Source organism: Pristis pectinata, chromosome 44 (genome assembly GCF_009764475.1).
Source record: "Pristis pectinata isolate sPriPec2 chromosome 44, sPriPec2.1.pri, whole genome shotgun sequence".
In the NCBI taxonomy this organism is placed as follows: domain Eukaryota; kingdom Metazoa; phylum Chordata; class Chondrichthyes; order Rhinopristiformes; family Pristidae; genus Pristis; species Pristis pectinata.
The window spans coordinates 1271942-1293689 of record NC_067447.1 but is presented as its reverse complement, the minus strand read 5'-3'; the positions used below and the strand labels follow the sequence as shown (position 1 = coordinate 1293689).

General features: G+C 49.3%; 1 protein-coding gene across 2 annotated transcripts in view; it reads right to left on the bottom strand.

The window, feature by feature from the left end:
- Positions 1 to 1817: 1817 nt before the first annotated feature.
- LOC127566690 (ecto-ADP-ribosyltransferase 5-like) overlaps positions 1818 to 21748 on the bottom strand; it is a 23374-nt gene continuing 3443 nt past the window's right edge. The window contains exons 1-3 of one of the 2 annotated variants that reach the window (XM_052009252.1): positions 14627 to 14963; positions 12163 to 12343; positions 1818 to 5854 (exon numbers count right to left, since the gene is read on the bottom strand). In XM_052009252.1, coding sequence (XP_051865212.1) covers positions 5049 to 5854; positions 12163 to 12223 — 867 coding nt within the window. In that variant the 5' untranslated portion in view covers positions 12224 to 12343; positions 14627 to 14963 and the 3' untranslated portion in view covers positions 1818 to 5048. Of the gene's footprint in view, positions 5855 to 12162; positions 12344 to 14626; positions 14964 to 21748 lie in introns of those variants that run through there. The other variant, XM_052009253.1, reaches the window with a different exon arrangement.

Genomic DNA, 21748 nt, shown 5'->3' with positions numbered 1-21748 from the left:
GCTCCTTCCACTGATCAGCCGCAATGCATGCGGACAAATGTATCTCCTGAATTCCATTACTTATCCGCATCACAGTTCAATATAACTCCCAAGTTTGTGTCAACGACCGAGACATAAGAACTTCTGCAGATGCTAGCATCTGGAGCAACACGCTCACAGAAAAGTGCTTGAGGAACTCAGCAGGTCAGGCAGCATGCGTAGAGGGAAATAAACCGTCGACGTTTCGGACCGAGACCCTTCGTTCGAGACTGGAAAGTAAGAGGGCAGAAGCCAGAATATGAAGGTGTCAAAGACCAATTAGGAAATAAGCCACAGTACACCTAAGTTTACAACCATAAAAATATAGTCCCTGTCATGTTCTGTTGCATCTCGCTGTTGTAAATGCATCTATTTTTTCTAAATATTTTCTGCAGTAATCATTTCACACTAGCAACATCCACCACGTCCTGTTCAACATCTGTGCTTCTCTCCGGCGAGAAACGTGGTTGGTTCATACGGGGCACCTCAATCTGCACGCATCCCGAATGATACTCGTTCAATCGTCTGCGGCTCTTCACCGTCCCGAATAACAAGGGAAGTTAACGATGGCATGTAACTCTTCTAACTGCCGTCACCGGTCGCCAAGGAAACCACTGCGCCTTCGTGACATCATTCCGGGCGAAGCCCTGGATCGCGCTTCCCACCATCGCGTCATCGCTTTCAGCGATCCGACGTTGAGCGTCACTGCGTTCACCGGTTCTCTCAGTGGGCGTAGGCCACGCAGGGAAGAACAGATCCCCATTGCCCCCGTTCTCCATGGATATGCACGTTATTCCATAGAAATCTAACGCAATGATGTCGATCCCTTGTTGAATGGGTCTCCGGGCGGAGAATGTGAGGCAAAACTGTAATACAATATGTCATTGCTTTGATGTGCGCGGGTCGGGAGTGTTCTAGTCCCATTCGCATCTGGGTCTCCGATTAGAGATTCTGACCGGGACGTGATCAGGGACACCATTCCTGGGAATCTATTTGGAAATCCATGATAGAACAATTGATCCGATCTTAGAAACCTTACGCTTCAACATTGACAATATCGTCGATACCGACAGCGTGGGCCGAAGGGCCTGTTCCTGTGCTACACTGTTCGATCTTCCGTGTCCAGTTTCATATTCTATCAATAAGGTTTGTTTTGATTCCGGAGTTCGTCAACCGAACTCCACTCTATTTAGACGGGGTGACTGGAAGACAGTCATGTAGGTGGAGTCATAAAGTCACAGAGTCATGAAGAACGGAAACAAACCATTCGGCGCAACTCGTCCATTCCGACCAAAATTCTCATCTAAGCTGGCCCCATATGTCCGCGTTTGGTCCATATCACATAAACCTTTCCCAGCTATGTACATGTCCAAGTAACTTTTAAATGTTGTTAATGTACGTGTCTCAACCACTTCGCTGGCAGCTCATTCCATATACTAACCACTCTCAGGGTGAAACAAGTTGCCCCTCAAGTTCCTGTTACATCTTTCCCCTCTCACCTTAAACCTGTGCCCTCCAGTTCTTGATTCCTCAACACTGGGGAAAGGACTGTTCACATTCACCTTATCTGTGCACCTCGTGATGTCTTTTGACCTCTGTTAGATCACTGCTCATTCTCCTACGCTCGAAACAAAATAACCCTCAACCTGCCCAACCACTCTCCGTAACTCAGTCCCGGCAACATCCACGTAAATCTCCCTCTGTACTCTTTCCAGATTAAAAGCATTTTTTTTTTTTTGCGGAACAGAGTGACCAAAACTGAACACGGTATTCCAAATGCTCTCATTCAACAATTAACGTTTGATGTTGGTATTGGTTTATTATCGTCACTTGTACCAAGGTACAGTGAAAAACGTGTCTTGCATACCGATCGTACAGGTCAATTCATTACACAATGCAGTTACATTGAGTTAGTACAAAGTGCATTGGTGTAGTACAAGTAAAAACAATAACAGTACAAAGTGTCACAACTACAGAAAAAATGCAGTGCAGTGCAATAAGGTGCAAGGTCACAACAAGGTAGATCGTGAGGTCATAGTCCATCTCATTGTATAAGGGAACCGTTCAATAGTCTTATCACAGTGGGGTTGAAGCTGTCTTTTAGTCTGGTGGTCCGTGCCCTCAGGCTCCTGTACCTTCTACCCGATGGGAGAGGGGAGAAGAGAGAATGTCCCGGGTGGGTGGCGTCTTTGATTATTCCGGCTGCTACACCAAGACAACGAGAGGTAAAGACGGAGTCCAAAGAAGGGAGGCTGGTGTTTCCTGATGCGCTGGGCTGTGTCCACAACTCTCTGAAGCTTCTTGCGGTCTTGGGCAGAGCAGTTGCCGTACCAAGCCGTGATACATCCAGATAGGATGCTTTCTATGGTGCATCGGTAAAAGTTGGTGAGAGTCAAAAGGGGACAAACCAAATTTCTTTAGCCTCCTGAGGAAGTAAGAGGCGCTGGTGATTTACGCTCCTGTTTCTACGCGTTGTTACTTTGTTACGTTTCAGAGACAGTTGGGGGGCACTGAAATAGGCCCTAGGAGGGGAAACTACCCAGGGGTTATATGAGGTGCTGCTCTTATCGTTTGCTTTTAGCCTCACGGTCCTCATGCAGGGGCTGCGATCCAGGTGGATGGGCATCAGAGGATACGGAGACATGCTGGCCAAGACGCTGGAGGAACTCAGCAGGTCAGACAGCATCCGTGAAGGGAAATGGACGCGACCCTTTCGGGACTAGACCCTTGGCCTGGACGAAAAGAGGGGAGATCGACAGGTTGAAGAGGTGAAGGTGCAGGGGTAGAGCAAAGGCTGGCGAGTGATGCGTGGGCGCATGTGTGGGTTATTGATGGGAAGATGGAGGAGGGGAGACTGGATATGGAGACAAGAGCTTGGAGGTGATAGGTGGAGGCGAAGAACAGCTACTGATGGTGGGATCTGACTGGAGAGGAAGGAGGAGGATGGAACCGAATAAGGGAGGTGGCGTGGGGCAAGTGAGGGCAGAGGGAGGGAGGGGAGCCTCGTGGGAGGTGTGTGTTGGTGTTGAGCAGACGGAGTGGATGGAGGAAGGGCAAAGAGTGTGACGGAGAGGGGTCTGGGGTCAGTGTACGAGGAATTGGGTAGATCAGGAGGAGGGAGCCTTCTCACTCCGACCGCCTTCCGGCTGCCTGCGCTTCAGAGGCACCACTCGTCCACCCCGTTACACGACACGCAATCTTCGCCCGGCCACTGACTAGGGAAAGACAGGGTTGACTTTGCTTCTGTCTCCTCTCCACCCACCCAGCCACACCGACGTCCGAGAGCCACTCCTTCGTCCCTCCCTCCCTCCTCTCCTCCAGGCAGCCTGACTGTCCTTGCCCTGTATAATGGGCAGGGCAACAATCGGCCAGACCTGATATCCCAGGAGTCAAAGGCGGGAGGGGCGGGTGCGGTGTGGGCGTGATAGGGGGTTACAAATGAAGTTAGAACCTGGAGGAGATGTGGCAGCGGTTAGAAAAAAAGGAATAAATTGTGAAGGGAATAAGTAGCGTGGATAGTCAGGCAGGGGAGTCTAGGACGATAAGGCACAGGTTTAATGTGAGGGGGAGAAATTTAAATGTCTCGGGCATAAAATTTTCATACACTGAATGGGATGCCAGAGAAGGTGGTGGGGATTGACACAACTGGAACGTTTAACAAGTATTTGGACAGGTGCTTGTGTACAAAAGGCAGAGACGGATATGAGTCTAATGCGGGCAAATGAGGTTAAGGTCGATAAGGCTAAGTCGTTGGCATGGACAATGCGGGCCAAAAGGGTCTTGTTTTTCTGCTGTACAGTTCTATAATCTATGAACTCAACAGACAAGTTGGTATTACATTGTGTTTACAATGGTCAAGTGTTCAGTGTGCTCACAAAACCAGAGTGTATTTAACAGCAATTTTGAGAACTGATCACTGAGGATATTCTTTTTTCTTTTACCGAATATAACATTTCTCCTGGAGAGCAGGTATTCTAACTAGGACTAAGGATTCTCAAATGTACACCAACATTCCTGTGAGGCATCTGCAGAAATAGAACTGGGTGGGAAGGACTCCGCTGTCTTGTGAGTAGAGTGAAGAGGATTGTAGGGGGTTGGAGGCACTCAGCCGGTCAGGTAGCATCCGTGGGGGGGGGAATGGAATTTCGACGTTTCCGGGCGAGTCCCTGAGTGCAGAAGGGAGGGAGGGGAGACGGGAGGGAGAGGAGAGAGGGAGGGAAAAGAGAGGGAGGGGAGAAGGGAGGGGGAGACAGGAGGGAAAGGAGAAGAGGGAGGGTGGAGAGGGAGAGAAGGGAGGAAGTGGAGAGAGGAGTGAAGGGAGCGAGGGGAGAAGAGAGCGGAGAGGTGAGAGGTGGAGGGGACAGAGGGCTTCCGGTGGTGCAGTCTGATAGGAGAGGAGGGTTGAGTGTGGAAAACGAATAAGGCAGGCGGGGAGGGGGCAGGAGGGAACAGTGGCAGGGAGGGGACCCAGAGGGAGGAGTGTGCCGTTGATGCGCTGACAGGGTGCGTGGAGGAAGGGGAGGGAAACAGGGTGATGGGTTGTCTGGTGCGGTGGAACTGGGCAGATCAGGAGGAGAGACGAAACGGACGGAGGATGGGGCGATCGACATAAAGATGGAGCGTTGGATGTTGGTGCCGTCGAATGGCAGGTTTCCCGGGACGAGATAACTCGCTGGTCCTCGAGGTTACTTACGGCCTCCTGAACCGGAGCGGGGAATACGATCAGTGTAGACAGGCAATTTCGTGGGCTTTGACGTGAGGGGCCGAAGGGCCTGCGTGTGCGCTACAAATCTACGATTCCGTGACTGTAAAACCTTGGACGTTGTAGAAAGAGGTTATTGGACGATTTAGCCCAGAGGGGTTCTTCTAATGCAGATACTTGGTCGGTCCCGCCTCATGCCCTCCTCTCTGTTCAATATCTATTTTCCGATTCAGGGTCGGAGGATCCCTTTACCTAAAGTACAGGTAGGTCTTTCTGCAGGAGAGCTGACGAGGTGATGATAAGGAGGTGTAATCGTTTTGCCGCTGCTTTACAAAGAAATGGGACCCAGAAACGCCAGGACGCACAACCCTGCCATTGCGGACACTGCGGCCCCCTCACTCCGCATCACCCTCATCTCGCCGCGCTTGCCCCGCTCTACTTTCACCGGGATCCCGGTCATCCCCACCCCCTTGAGAGAAATGTTGGCCTTTCCGTTACTGGTGAAGGACTCGGTGACAATAAACACTTCGTAGGGTGGTATCAACACCTCCTTCTCCTCCGGGTAACGCGAGTATTTTTGGATCGGTGCGCCCAGCTGAGAGCTGATTTCGAAGAAAGTTCTGTTGGAGAATTTCATGGCGATGTTTATATCCAGAGAGGAAGAGGCGAAGTAGCCGAATCTCATGTTCAATCCCTTCTGGCCCACGACCAGCCTCCCCATCCCTCTGTAGGTCGTCTCCGGCTCACTGGCCGAGATACCTCTCAGTCTATGGAGGGCAACCGACAGAAGATAATGGAAGCTCTTGAATGGGAATTTCTCCGCGTAGACCTCGTCGTTGGTTCCGTACGACCTGACCGCCCGGTTGAACACGCTGTAGAAGTTGTTGCATTTGCTCTCCGTGTAGGCGAAGACAGCCAACATGTGCTCCGTTCGCAGCCCCTGGGGGACTGGGGCGTACCCCCTGTTCTTCAGTGCGCACAGCCACACTTGGTCAAGTAAATGGTTCATCCTCCTCTCCTCCACCAGGTAGCCGATGGCCAACCGGTCGGAGGCCTCGCTCTGGGTGAAGATGTAGGCGGCTGAGTTCTCCACCATGCCCAGCTGGATGGCGTCTATGGGGCTCTGCTCTACAGCTGGGAATGGGAAACAGAAACGAGTATCAGGGATCCGTGGGATTGTTATACCCAGAGAGCGGCGACAGAGCGGCACCCAGAGGCCCGGGTCTCCATCCCGACTGCCGCCTGTGCGGAGTTTGTACGTTCTCTCAGCGACCGTGTCCCAACCGGGTGCCCCGGTTCACTGCCAAGCCGGGAGGGGGAGGTTGTTGGGTTAATTGGCCGCTGTAAACCTGGGCATAGTTTGCAGGTGAATGGCAGGATATAGGGCGAGTTGGCGAGAAATGTGGGAAGAATTATGAAATGGATCGGCGCCGCATGAGTGTAAATGGGTGATTGATAGTCAGCGTTGACCCTGTCTCTCTCCATAGCCCCAGGTGTGGTCAGAGGGAGAAGGGAGCAAAAAAACAGAGGCGGCCACGGAACGAATTCCCCTGTCTTAACAAACCGCAGGTCAATATTCTTGCAGGGGACGGGGTGCGCGATCGCCGGTGGATATCCGCACGGCGGATCGACCAATGAGGCTATATGGGTTGTACGAAAGAACAGCGATCACTTTGATGGGATTGTACTATCCCTCCTTCCCCCCCCCCCCCCCATAGTCAGCGGGAATTATATCGGGAGTGGTGGATTCGTGCAGTACGGAAACAGGCCTTTCGGCCCAACTGGTCCATGATTATCAAGATGTCCCATCTAAGCTAGTCCCATTTGCCTGGGTTTGGCCGATGTTTCCCCCAAACCTTGCCCATCCATGCAACTGTCCAATAGCCCTTCAGACTTTGCGAATGAACCAGCCTCAACCGCCTTCTCTGGCGGGGCACTCCTTGTCCAGACCGCCCTCTGGGTGGGAAAAGGTTGCCTCTCAGGTTCCTATTAAATCTCAATTAAAGGGTCTCTAGTTTTTGAAGAAGGTAGCATACAGCAGTCGGAACAATAGGGTTGGAAAAGTAGGTGATTTTAACTTCCTTGGTGTTGGCTGGGACTGACAAAGACCTGAGGGATTGGATGGGCCGGGATTTTTGAAGCGTTGTCCAGGAAAGATTTCTCAAGAAATCTGTAGATGGCGCTACTGGGGAAAGGGGATCCACTCGATCTCACCCCGGTTACTGAAGCCGAGGAAATGGCTGATGTCTCAGTGCAGGGGCACTTTGGGACCAGTGACTATAATTCTATTTAGTTTAGTAAGATTATGAGAGGCATATACAGCATAGGTATCAAAATCTTATTTCAACTGGTAGAAGTATCAAAAAAGGATGTTTTGGATTCATTGTCCATATACATTTATCCAACTTGCCCGCACCAGCATCGTACACTTGCCTTAAACAAAGCAATTGTAACTGGTTTCACCACCTCCTCCGATATGTTCCAGATATCAACTAGTCTCCGTGAAAATTGAACTTACCGCCCAAATCCCCTTGATAACTCACCTCTTTCTCCTTAAACCCGTGCGCTGTGTTTTTTGATACCCCCCACCCACATGGAATATAAACGAACACCTGCCCTATCCATGTCTCTCACAACCTTATAAATTTCTATCAGGTCGCCCCTCGGCTTTCTGCGTTCCAGGGAAAACTGGCTAAAAAAATGTCGCCCTGTAATTCAAGTTCTCCAACTTGAATGCATCTACTACATCCGGTGCTCCAAGTGTGGCCTCCTTTAAACTGGCGAGACCAAACGCAGAGCAGGTGTCCGTTTCGCAGAACACCTGCGCCCTGTCGGTCACCGCGACCTGCATCTCCGCGTTGCCGGTCACGTCAACTCCCCCCCCCCCCTCACTATCACTGATATGTCAGTCCTCGGCCTCGTCCACTGCCAGGAGAATTCCAAGCGCAAACTGGAGGAACAGCATCTCATTTTCCGTCTTGGAACCTTACAGCCTATCGACATCATTACTGAATTCTCTCACTTTAAGTAATCCCCACACCCCTTGCCCACCACACAATCCCCCCTCCCCAACTATGCTTTTTCTCTTTCCCAAACTTCTCTTTTTTCTACCCTATTTCCCCTCCATCCTTACCTTTGACCCATCCCCCGGAGGATTTGCTCTCCCCACCGGTCTATCAATCTCTCTGACCTGCATCTACCAATCACCAGCTTGTGCCCACCCCGACTCCCCGCTTGAGTCCACCTATCACTGCTCTGCTTTTCCCTCCTAGACATTGGGCTCCCCCTTTTCCTATCTTCAGTCCTGAAGAAGGGTCCTGACCCGAAACATCGGCCGCCTGATTTTCTCCATGGATGCCGCCTGGCCTGCTGGGTTCCCAGAGCATCACCGTGTTTCCCTTTCAGATTCCAGCATCGGCAGTCCTTTGTTTCTCCTATCAGAACATGCAGAATTCATAAGATCCTGCTGAATTTCCACGACACTATCTCCGACGCAATCACATCCTTGCATGGAGACCAGAACTGCGCACCGTACTCCAAGTGGAGCGGAACAAGTTGTCTTAACTTTGCAACATAACATTCCAATCTCTGCCCCTAAATATAAGCATACAACATAGAACATGACAGCACAGTACAGGCCCTTCGGCCCACACTGTTGTGCCGACATTTTATCCTGAGATCTATCTAACCCTTCCCTCCCACATAGCCCTCCATTTCTCTATCATTCATGTGTCTATCTAGGAGTCACTTAAATGTCCCTAATGTATCTGCCCCCATAATCTCTGCAGGCAGTGCGTTCCACGCACCCACCACGCTCTTTGTAAAAAAAAACTTGCGCCTGACATCCCCCTTATACCTTCCTCCAATCACCTTAAAATTATGTCCCCTCGTGTTAGCCATTGTGACCCTGGGAAAAAGTCTCTAACTGTTCACTCTATCTATGCCTCTTATCATCTTGTACACCTCTATTAAGTCACCTGTCATCCTCCTCCCCTCCAAAGAGAAAAGCCCCAGCTCACTCAACCTCGCCTCATAAGACGTGCTCTCCAATCCAAGCAGCATCCTGGTAAATCTCCTCTGCACCCTCTCTGAAGCTTCCACATCCTTCCTATAATGAGGCGACCAGAACTGAACACAATACTCCAAGTGTAGTCCAACCAGAGTTCTATAGAGCTGCAACATCACCGCGCGGCTCTTGAAATCACTACCCCGACTAATGAAGGCTAACAGACCATATGCCTTCTTAATAACCTATCGCCATGTTCGGCAACCTTGTGAGATCTGCGGACGTGAACCCAAAGATCCCTCTGTTCCTCCACACTGCTAAGATTCCTGCCATCAATCTTATATTCTGCCTTCAAATTCGATCTCCCGAAGTGCATCACTTAGCACTTGTCCGGGTTGGCCTCCATCTGCCAGTCGTCAGCTCAGGTCTGCAGTCTATCAATACCCTGTTGTAATCTACAGGCAAACATGTTATAAGCCTTCTTTATTGTCTGTGTTGGCACTTTCGTTGAACTTCAGACTTGTTCAGCATTCCTCAACAGTTTATTGCTCATGCCCAACCTCTATGTCACTTGCAACGTGGAGGACTGAGAAGTGAACTAATTTCCGACGAACGTAGCAGATTGAGGTGCGACCTGATCGAGGTATACAAGATCAAGAGGGGCATAGACACGGTGAAAGCACATAGTATGTTTCCCAGGGAGGGGGTGCAAAAACCAAGAGGGCATAAGTTTAAGATCAGAGGCGAGAGATTTAAAAGGGACATCAGGGGCGGCTTCTTCACACAGAGGGCGGTGCGTATTTGGAACGAGCCGCCAGAAACAGTGGTTGAGGCGGACACAATAACAACGTTTAAAAGTCATCTGGATAAGTACATGAATGGGAGGGGTTGAAATGCTCATGGATCAAAGGCGGGTAGATGGGACCTGCTCGCTCGGCAACACAATCGGCATGGACGAATTCCGTGCTGTATAACTCTTGTGACTGTGGGTGTCCGCGTGTGTTTAATCCGGAGGCTCCTGTTCCCACCCACAACTTGGGAAGTCATGAAGTCCACTTTGGAGGTCAATATTCCCGGGCCGCTGGACCTGGCAGGCAGAATCTCCAGCATCTGCTGATCTGCTAGGTTAACTGTTTCCCTTTCGACCCTACCTCTGCCGCTGGGTGTTTCCGGTATGTTCTGTGTTTTATTACCTGCCTGTAAGGTCGCTGCTGCGCCCGTTGAGACTGAGCCAACAATTGCGGAGAATGACAGACTATCAGGGAGTAAACTCAAATCGAGTCATAGAGCTCTCCAGCACGGTCAAAACCCTTCGACCCATCCGTGTCCATGCCAACCAAGATGGATAATCAGGTTCATCCCATTTCCCAGCACTTGACCCGTATCCCTTCAGAACTCTTATCTTCCGTAGATTCATCCACGTATTTCTTAAATGTATCTATGGCACAAGTAGTCACTGTGGCAACTGATTCCATACATCTCCCACAGTTGCCCCCTCTGGTTCTTATTAAACATTCCACCTCTGACCTTCAAACTGTGTCCCCTACTTTTCCGTTCCCCAACCCTGGAACAAGAGATCACCCTTCTGTCTCCTACGCTGCAAGGAGTAAAGGCCCAGCCTGTCCAACCGCTCCCTGTAACTCAGTCGCCCCCCAGTCCCGGGAACATCCTTTCAAATCTTTTTTGCGCGCTCTTTCCAGTTTAATCACGTCTTTCCTATAAGGGGGTGACCAAAACTGTACACAATACTCCAAGTTTGGCCTCATGAACGTCTTGTACAACCAAAACATAACCTCCCGAATTCCATACAGTGCACTGACAGATGAAGGCCAGAGTGCCAGAAGCTGTCTTCACCTCCCTGTCTACCTGTGACCACTTTAAGGGAAATATGCACCTGTGGTCCCAAGGTACTACAACAGCACCCAGGGCCCTCCCGTTCAATGTATAAATCCTACCTTGGTTTGTACTTCCAAAATGTAACACTCCGCACTTACCTGAATTAAATTCCATCTGACATTCCTCAACCCACCTACCGAGCCGATCAAGGTCCTATTACAATTCTTGATATTCTTCACCTGTCTATGACACCACCTGTTTTCGTGTTATCTGCAAACTTACTAACTACTCCTCGTATATTGTCATCCAAATCGACAAAAATCAATGGGCCCAGTACCGACCCCTTGGGCACACCACTTGTCACACACCTGCAGTCTGAGAAACATCCTTCCAACATAACCCTCTGTTGCCAACAGCAACATAGGATGCAGACCTGGGCTGAGAAGTGGAAAATGGAATTCAACCCGGATAAGTGTGAAGTGATGCACTTCGGCAGATCGAATTTGAAGGCAGAATACAAGGCTAATGGCAGGACTCTTATCAGTGTGGAGGAACAGAGGGATCCTGGGGTCTACGTCCATAGAAACCTCAAGGTTGCCACGCAGGTCGATAGGGTTATTAAGAAGGCGTATGGTGTGTTGGCCTTCATTAGTCGGGGGATTGAGTGTTCAAGAGCCGCGAGGTGATGTTGCAGTTCTACAGATCTCTGGTTAGACTACACTTGGAGAATTGTGTTCAGTTCTGGTCACCTCATCATTGGAAGTATGTAGAAGCTTCAGAGAGGGTGCAGAGGGGATGTACCAGGATTATGCCGGGATTGGAGAGCCATGTCCTGTGAGGGATAGGTTAAGCGGGCTATGGCTTTTCGCTTCGGAACGACGCAGAACGAGGGGCGACTTGATAGAGGTTTATAGCATGATGAGGGGCACAGACAGATTGGACAACCAGCACCTTATCCCCAGGCCAATACCAGAGGACATTCGTTTAAAGTCAGAGGAAGAACGTTCAAGGGAGATGTCAGAGGTAGATTATTTACATGAAGAGTTATGGGTGCCTGGAACGCACTGCCGGGGTTGGAGGTAGAGGCTGACACAATGGGGACATTTAAATGGTTCTTGGAGGCAGATGGATGCAAGAAAAATGGAGGGTTCTCGGCGCTGCGGGAGAGAAAGGTGAGATTGATCATAAAGTAGGTGTCCATACAGGTCGGCAGAACATCGAGGGCCGAAGAGCCCACACTGTGCTGTACTCTTCCCTAAATATTGAACAGACGCTTCCAGGGGGAAAATTAGGAAAAACTTCCAGATACACGAACAGGAGAAGTTTGATAATGTCTTCTGCAACTGAAAGCGAGGACCTGATCAAAACTAAGAGGCAACGTCTGATTTTGTTGGATTCCAGTTAAACAGACAAATTACTCAACCGGTGGGTGACGGCGCCTGCTGCGGTCATTGATTGGAAACCTCTGTTTCCACCTTCCCAGGATCATCATCGGAACAGGGAGTTGCAGCGGAGGGAAGGAACAGACCACTGGACCCGATCCCTTTCAACCTACACAGATTCTTCCTCAGTGTATTGAACCGAGAATGCAGGTACTTACAGAAAGGGTAGAGCATAATAACAAGGATCAGAAGGCAGGAACACATTTGTTTTGTTTCCATTCTCGGTGAAGTAAGAACTAGTTCCTCCTTGCTGAAAGGGCTGCGATGTGATTGTCCTTTCTCCAACAGTGCACCCGGTGAAACTGTAGTTTTGCTGGTCGGTTGCAGGCTCCCGTGTCACTGAAAACGTAAAGAATAAATACTAATTTCGGCGCCTGGAAGAATACTCCCCGGCTTCGTCTTCAATCCCACTGTAAATTTTCTTTCTCAACGTCAGCGCTAGGTGTGTGCAAGATGAATAAGCCGCTTACAGAGAAGTTGCATTGAGGATTTGTTTCATGAAGGCCATCATTTTACAGGGATTTCTCAGATTTAAAGACACGAGGGAGTGACGGCTCGGATGAAGGTTCTGTGATCCCACATGGGATCTTTATCACAGCGGGTTATATCTCTCTCGTTCTCTCTCTGTCCCTTTCTCGCCCTCCCTCTCTTTCTGACCCTTCTCCTTCCCCTCTTTCTCTCTCTCCCTCCCTTTTCCCTCTCTCTCCCCCTCTCTCTTTCTCACCCACTGTCTGTCTCTCTCTCATCCCTCTTTCTCTCTCTCCCTCTCTCTCTCATCCCTCTACCACTTCTCTCCATCTCTCGCACTCCCCTTTCTCCCCTTCTCTCCCCCTCCCCTCTCTCCCCCCACTATCCCCTCTCCCTGTTCTCTCTCCCCCTCTTTCTCCCGCTATCACATCTCTCCCCCTCTCCCCCTCGCTCCCCACTCTTTTTCACCCCCGGTCTGACTCGCTCTCTCTCCCCACTCTCTATCCACCCACTCTCTCCCCCGTCCCTGCCTTCCCCTCTCTCCCCTTACTGTAGCCCATTCTCTCTCCCACTCTCTCTCCTCTCTCTCCCTCCCCATCTCTCCCCATCTCCACCCCTCTCTCTCTCCTTTCTCACCTCCTTTATACCTCGTTCTCTCTCCCCAATATCCACCCTCTCTCTCCCCATCTCCTTGTATCACCACTCTCTCCAGTCTCTCTCCTTAGCCCCTTCTCTCGCCCCCTCTCTTCCTTCCCCACACTCTCCCCCGCTCCAACTTCCCCTCTATAATCCCTCTCTTTCCCCTCCCTTCCCCCTTTCCCACCTCTCTGTTCCCCCTCTCTGTCTGCCTCTGATTCTCTGTTGCACCCCACTTGTCTCCCCGCTGTCGCCCACTCACTCTCCCCCTCTCTTTGTCCGCCCTCTCTCTCGTCCCCTCTAGGCCCCCCTCTACCATTTATCTCTCTCCCGCCTCTCCCTCTCACTCCCTTCTCCCCATCACCCTATCTTTTCGTCTCTCTCCCCCTTCTCTCTCTGTCCTTTATTTCACCCCTCTCTGTCTCTTTGTCTCCCAATCTATCTAATCACTCTCTACCCCTTCTCTCTGCTCGTAGTTTCCCCACTCTCTCCCCCTCTGTCTCATTCTACTCTCTCTCCCGCTCTTCCACCCTCCCCTCTCTCTCTCCCTCTCCCTATCTCGCTATCATCCCTCTCCCCTTCGATCTCTGCCCCCTAACTCCCCTCTCCCGGTCTCCCTCGCCGTCTCTCTCTCTCGCTCTCTCTCCATCCTCTATCACCACCTCTCTCTCCCTACTCTCTCTCTACCCTCTCTCCCCCTCTCTCTCCCCTCTCTCTCCCCCTCCCTCTCCCCTCTTCCCTCTCTCCCCTCTACCCCCTCTCTCCCTACTCTCTCTTCTTCTCTCTTCTCCCCTTGTCTCTCCCCCCCTCTCTAATAGTCCCTCTGGATCTTTCTGCCTGCAAACTCTCTCTCTCCCTCCCTCTCTCTCACGCCTTCTGTCTCATCTCCGCACACCCTTCTACTTTTCTCTGTCCCCTTCTCTCTCTCTATCTATCTATCTCCCTTTTCCTGGAAATGTTGACAATGACACTGTGTGAGAAATTGCGATAACTCGTCAAGAACACCCTAATCTGTGCAGGTGCATCTTCAAAATTAAATTAACGCCATATTTTATCTTATTCTGTCTGTCTTTCTGTTCGCGCTCTCTTTCTATCTGCAATCTCTCTCTATCTCCATCCATCCCTCTCTCAAACTCTCTCTGTCCCTCTCGCCTACTCTACCCCTCTTTCACTTCCCCTCGCTCTCATATTTCTCTCTCTGTCTCACATACGTTCTGTCCCTTTCTCGTTCTCTGTTTGTGTCTCTTGCTCTCACTACCTCCACCCCATCTTTCAGTCTCCCTCTGCCCCCTCGCTTCCTCTATCTCTGTTCCTCTCTTTCTTCCTTCCTCTTTTTGTCAGCTCTATCTTTTAGTCTAACCTCACTTTTCACCGTTCACCCGTCTCGAAGTCCCTCTGGCCCCGTCTGCCGCCTCTTTTCTGCTTCTGTCGATACTGACATTAAACAAACTTCTGTTCACCCCGTAACTCGTGGCGGGGGGAGTGATCGGGCGGGAGGAGAGAACTGGTGAAACTCACCTCCAAATTTTCTGTCAAATTTCTCTTCCTTTGTCCCTACGGGAGACAAGCAGCTGGTTTCCAACTAACTGCATATGGATCAGTTCGACCTCCAGACTTTGCACCCGATGCGGAGATTAACACAAATACTTTTACTTTCCGTGTGTTTATTGTGCTATTCACCTGCGTCGATTAACTTTACACTCGGCTCAGCTTGCAAACTTGAGGCTTCATTTTCTAGCAAGCACCGCTTATCTCAGCGATGCGTCGAGGGAATAGACCCTCACACAGTCCGTGTGTTGATTACAAGCTGCCCCGGGAAGTCTCGACAAAGTGCAAAAGCTAACTGTTTCGTAAACTGAACAGAATGGAAAATTAACTGACACAGTTCAAAAGGCGAGTAAACAATAGTTACTTTATGTTGACAGATCACATGAGAGGATAAACGTCCCCACACCGGGTGCAAAGTCGAACCGAGCTGCCAACTGCTTCCTCCTGCTTAAAGCAAGGAATAGAGGCGGGGCCAAAGGGCAGTTTAAAGCGATCTTTACGAAATCCCTCGTCCCTCGCCTACCGCCCTGTAAACGCGTGTCGGAAGGGAATGAATGTTCGTTTTATGACGAATGCCTGCAGCTGCTAAAGAAGGCCGAGATTCGTGGCCGAACTGGATAGGATGAAGTTAACAGGTTATGTGGATAAAAAGGAGAGAAATGTGGGGTCAGAGCAAAGCTATAGGCGATAGACTTCGAGTGTGTGTAGGGGGCGGAGATTACCAAGAGGGAGAGAGTGACAGAGACAGAGACAGAGAGAGACAGAGAGAAAGAGAGACAGAGACAGAAGACAGAGAGTAAGAGAGAGAGAGACGTTCGAGAGACAGAGCGCGCGAGAGATAGAGAGAGCAAGAGAGGTACAGAGATAGAGAGAAATTCAGAGAGAGACAAGCAGAGCGACAGAGAAAGAGAGAGAAAGAAAGATAGAGAAGATTGAGACAGACATAAAGACAGATAGAGAGAGTCAGAGAGAGAGAGACAGAGAGAGAGGGACAGAGAGAGACAGAGACAGAGAGAACGACTGAGACAAAGAAAGACGGAGACGGAGAGGCGGGCGGACAGACAGAGAAATCAGAAAATTTGGAGTCACATGGGGAAAAGAATGAGGTGAACAGCGGTAGAAAACGAAAGGCAAATAAGTAGAGAAGAGAGAGACAGATATACAGAAATGAACGTTGGTAGGGAGGTAGGTTAGGAGGGATGGAGGTAAGGAGGGAGGTAGGTAAGGAGGGAGGGAGGTAGGGAAGTAGTTAAGGAGGGATGGAGGTAAGGAGGTAGGGAGGGAGGTATAGAGGGAGGTAGGGAGGTAAGGAGGTAGGTTAGGAGGGATGGAGATAGGGAGGTAGGTAGGGAGGTAGGTAAGGAGGGATGGAGGTAAGAAGGTAGGGAGGGAGGTATAGAGGGAGGTAGGGAGGTAGGTTAGGAGGGATGGAGGTAGGGAGGTAGGTAGGGAGGTAGGTAAGGAGGGAGGGGTAGGACCGTAGGTAAGGAGGCAGGGAGAGGTGGTGTTTCTCAGTGTTTATGGGAGAGAATCCTTGACGCCAGAAGTGAACCTTTCACACATCCTCAAGTCGTAGTCCGAACATATTTATTCAGGGGATAATTTTTCCCTTATTTTTCTCTTTTTCAATCTTTTTGTTAAATTTGAAATTAACACACATAGCAATAGTGATTCTACACATGATGCGCAGAGATCTGGATTACAATAATAACAGTTGACATATACAAACCCAGGAAGTAAAATATATAATCTGAACCTCCCAATCTCTTACTAAGTGAACACGATACAAAAGAATTGAAAAGAAATTTGATTATATGAAAAGAGAACCCCAGAATTAAAAGAAGCACAACAGGACAACAAAAAGAAACAGAAGCAAACCAAAATCTACAAAAAAAAAAGCTGGACTGTCATATTTCTTCGCTTGAAAACCATTATTATGTTGTTAGCTCCGCTGCTCTATATTCAGATAGAAGGTTATTGTAAGTGAATCGAAAAGCGGTCTGTTTACATCATCTGGAAATACTGGGCTCCATCAGGGGGGTCATTTTGATCATGATCATCATTTTCCCAATTAATTCTCACTAATTCCTGCGTCAGACTCTCGTAATATGCCCTCTCCCGCCACGTCCATACTTATCCTTATCTACAGGTAACTCCTGAAGTTTTATCTCGCACACCTCTCACTTATCGGAATTAAACTCCCTTTGTTTTTCCTTGGCACACTTACCTAATGAAGATTCTGCTGTAAATCATCACCGCATTGTACATTCTACTAACCATGCCTTGTACATTATTTTCCAAACATTAATACAGATGACAAAGAAAAATTGGCCCCGCACCATCCCCAGAGCCACATCAATTGTCACGAAAAAATCCTTCCACCATCACCTTCCAATTAGCCAGCTTTCCCTGAATCATATGCGATGTAACCTTCCAGAACAGTCTACCATGCGGAAACTTCGCAAAGGCCTTACTGAGGTCCATGTAGACCAAGTCCACCACCCAGTCCTCATCGACCTTCTTGGGTACTTCCTCAAAAGCAATTCCACTTGCTTATCGTAAAAAAAAGATTCAGGGGAAAGTAAGCAAGAATTGTCTTCACACAGAGAGTGTTGGAATCTGGAGGGCACTGCCTGATGTGGCGATAACTAAGAAGTTGACAAGCCCATGGATTAAGGAGTCGCACATGGGATTAGCGGAGATAGATACTTGATGATGGAGCCTTGAGTTAGAAACATAGAAACATAGAAGAACCTACAGCACAATTCAGGCCCTTCAGCACGCAAATCTGTGCCGAACATGTCACTGCCCTAGAAATTACCCATAGCCTTTTCTCATCTCCATGTACCCATCTAACAGTCTCTTAAAAGACCCTATCGTATCCGCCTCCACAACCGTTGGCAGCAGCCCATTCCACGCACTCGCCACTCTCTGAGTGAAAATCTTACCCCTGACATCTCCTCTATACCTACTTCCCAGCACCTTAAACCTATGTCCTCTTGTGGCCACCATTTCAGCCCTGGGGAATAGCCTCTGACTACCTACCTGATCAATGCCTCTCATCATCTTATACACCTCTATCAGTTCCCCCCTCATCCTCCGTCGCTCCAAGGAGAAAAGACCGAGTTCCCTCAACCTGCCTTCATAAGGCATGATCCGCATTCCATCTCCTCTGCACCCTCTCTATGGGTTTTACATCCTTCCGTTCAACAAAAATATTGCCTCAACCTACTTCGCTGCCCATCAACCATTTTCCTGTTTTTCGTGCTGTCAGGTATGATTTTTAGATGGTTTATGGAGTGTTGATCTTGGTGCGTTCAACAGAGACCAGGAACGGCTGGCTAATACAGAACCCCGGCTTTCAGGAGTAAAATCTGGTAGCACTTCCAAAACACACGGGCGGGAAATATTTGCCAATCCCTTTTGTACAGAACTTGATATCTGATTCCAAAAAAAGAGGCAAGAAGTTAAAAGACAGATTTTGTTGGATTCTAGTGAAACCGAGAAATTGGGCAACTCCAGGCAAGGATGCGTGTTGGACGAAGGTTGAGAATAAGCTGTGATCCCGGTGGGTGAAGTAATTTGAATCTACCCTCCCCACCTTCCCAGACTCAACACTGCAACAAGGAGAAGTGGCGAGAACAGACCAAGGTTGAAAATTACCCCCTCAACGCTTTGAACGCAGAATTCAGTCACTTGCAGAACGAACAGAGCAGAATGCAAAGGAGCAGAAGCCATGAACAGAGTCGATTTGATGCCATTCTTCGTGAAGTAAGAAATAGTTTCTCCCGGGCTTGGAGGCAATCTTCCTTTCGCTTCTCGCAGGTATCCCTGATGAAACGGAATGTTTGCACATTAGGCTCCAGTAACACTGAAATACAAAGAAGGAAAAACAATCGAACGACTGTGTTGCAACAGACATCCGAAGAAATGCACTCCAGCTGCGACTGCAACCTCACTCTATTCCGTTCGCTTTCATATTCATCACTCGGTCTGTTGGCGATATCCATGGGGCCCGGTGAGAAGATCCATCTTTCTTTACATTCATTCGAGGAAATATGTGTGCAGGGATTTCACATCATCAAGGAGTCATAGCCGAGTGAGATGTGACCCCGCTGAGACCTCCCCGAATCTTTGGAAGAGCGATCCAGTCGGTGCGACTCGCCAGACCTCTCGATGTTTCGGTCAGATGTGCGTTTCTCGGTTTTTCTGTCCTCCTTTGGATTTCTAATATTGAACTTGCCCTGTTGGCACACTGCAGACAGAAACTATCTGTGCGAAACAACGTTTGTGTCTTTTACCCCGCATGAAGTTCCCCTCATTCCCTGTACCGCTATCATTAGCCAACGCACGACAGGGAACGGGTTCTGTTCTGTCCAACCCAGAGTACGTCATTGTATCAGCACTACTCCATAGTGTGTCACTCCATCAGGAGAACCCCACAGTGTGTCACTGCATCGGTACAGCCCCACAGAGTGTCATTACATCATTACTACCCCACAGTGTATCATTACATTAGATCTGCCCCACAGTGTATCACTATGTCACTACTGCCCCACAGTGTGTCACTACTCAGTACTACCCCACAGTGTGTCACTCCATCAGTACAGCCCGATGGTGTGTCACTACATCAGCACTAACCCACAGGGTGACACTATATCAGTACTACCCCACAGTGCATCAGTACATCAGTACTGCCCCACAGTGCATCACTACATCAGTACTGACCCACAGTGTATCACTGCTTCAGTACAAGCCAGTATGTCACGACATCAGTACTGCCGCACAGTGGATCACTACATCAGTACTGCCCCAAAGCTTGTCACTACATCAGTAGAGCCAGACAGTGTCACTACAACAGTAGTACCCCACAGTGTCACTATATCAGTACTACCCACAGTGCATCACTACTTCAGTACTGCCTCACAGTATGTAATTACATTAGTACTCCCCTAGAGTGTGTCATTACAACAGTAGTGGCCTGCATACTTAGTACGGGAGAGTGAGTCACACCACCAGTACTTCACAAAATTGTGTCATTTCATTAGTTCTACCACACAGTGTATCGCTATATCAGTACTATCAGCAGTGTGTCACTACATCAGTACTGCCCCACAGTGTGACACTATATCAGTACTGGCCACAGTGTGTCACTATATCAGTACTACCCCTCAGTGTATCACTGCAACAGTAGTGACGCACAGTGTGTCACTGCATCAGTACTGCCCCACAGTGTGTCACTACATCAGTGCACACCCCACAGTGTATCACTAGATCAGTACTGACGCACAGTGTGTCACTACATCAGTACTGCCCCACAGTGTGTCACTACATGAGTACTGCCCCACAGTGCGTCACTACTTGAGTACTGCCCACAGTTTGTCACGACATCAGTACTGGCCACAGTGTGTATCCATATCAGTACTGCCCCACAGTGTGTCACGACATCAGTACTACTCCAAAGTGTGTCACGACATCAGTACTGGCCCACATTGTGTCACTACATCAGCACTAACCCACAGGGTGACACTATATCAGTACTACCCCACAGTGCATCAGTACATCAGTACTGCCCCACAGTGGATCAATACATCGGTACTGACCCACAGTGCATCACTACATCGGTTCTACCCTACTGTGTATCACTACACCATTTCTAACACACAGTGCATCACTACATCAGTAATGCCCCACAGAGTGTCAATATATCTGTACTACCCCACAGTGTGTCACTACATCAGTACTGCCCCACAGTGTGTCAATACATCAGTACTACACCACAGTGTATCACTACCCAGTAATGCCCTATTTTGTGTCACTACATCAGTACTGTTCCACAGTGATTCACCACATCAGTACTACCCCACAGTGTGTCACTACATCAGTACTGCCCCACAGACAGTCACTACATCAGTTCTTCCCCACAGGGTGTCACTACATCAGGACTGCCCACAGTGTGTCACTGCACATTTACTGCCTAACAGTGTGTCATTACATCCGTAGTACCCCACAGTGTGTCACTACATCAGTTCTGCCCCACAGACAGTCACTACATCAGTTCTTCCCCACAGGGTGTCACTACATCAGGACTGCCCACAGTGTGTCACTGCACATTTACTGCCTAACAGTGTGTCATTACATCAGTAGTACCCCACAGTGTGTCACTACATCAGTTCTGCCCCACAGTGTGTCACTACATCAGGAGTGTCCCACAGTGTCTCATTACATCAGTACTGACCCACGGCGTGTCACCACATCAGTACTGCCCCACTGTGTGTCAATACTTCAGTACTACACCACAATGTGTCACTACATCAGTACTGCCCCACAGTGTGTCACTACAGAAGGTCGGCCCCACAGCGTGTTACTACATCAGGACTGCCCCCAGTGTGTCACAACATCTGTACTGCCCCACAGTGTGTCAATACATCAGTACTATCCCACAGTGTGTCACTACATCAGTACTGCCTAACAGTGTGTCACTACATCAGTTCTGCCCCACAATGTGTCACTACATCAGGACTGCCACAGTGTGTCACTATATCTGGACTGCTCCACAGTGTGTCACTACATCAGTACAACCCCACAGTGTTTCACTACATCAGTTCTACCACACCGTTAGTCATTACATTAGTACTGCCACACAGTGCATCGCCACATCAGTACTGCCCAAACATTGTGTCACTAGATCAGTTTTGCCCCACAGTGTGTCACTACATCAGGGCTGTCAACAGGGTGCCACTACATCTGTACTACCCCACAGTGTGTCACTAGATCAATACAGCCCCACAGTGTGTCACGACATCAGTACTGCCCCACGGTTTATCTCTACATCAATACTGTCCCACAGTGGATCACTACATCAGTACTGCCCCGCACTATGTCACTAGATCAATACTGCCCTACAGTGTGTCAATACATCAGGGTTGCCGAGAATGTGTCACTATATTTGTACTGGACCACAGTGTGTCACTACATCAGTTCTGCCCCGGAGTGTGTCACGACATCAGTACTACCCCACAGTGTGTAACTACATCAGTACTGCCCCAACGTGTGTAAATACATCAGTACTACACCACAGTGTGTCACTAC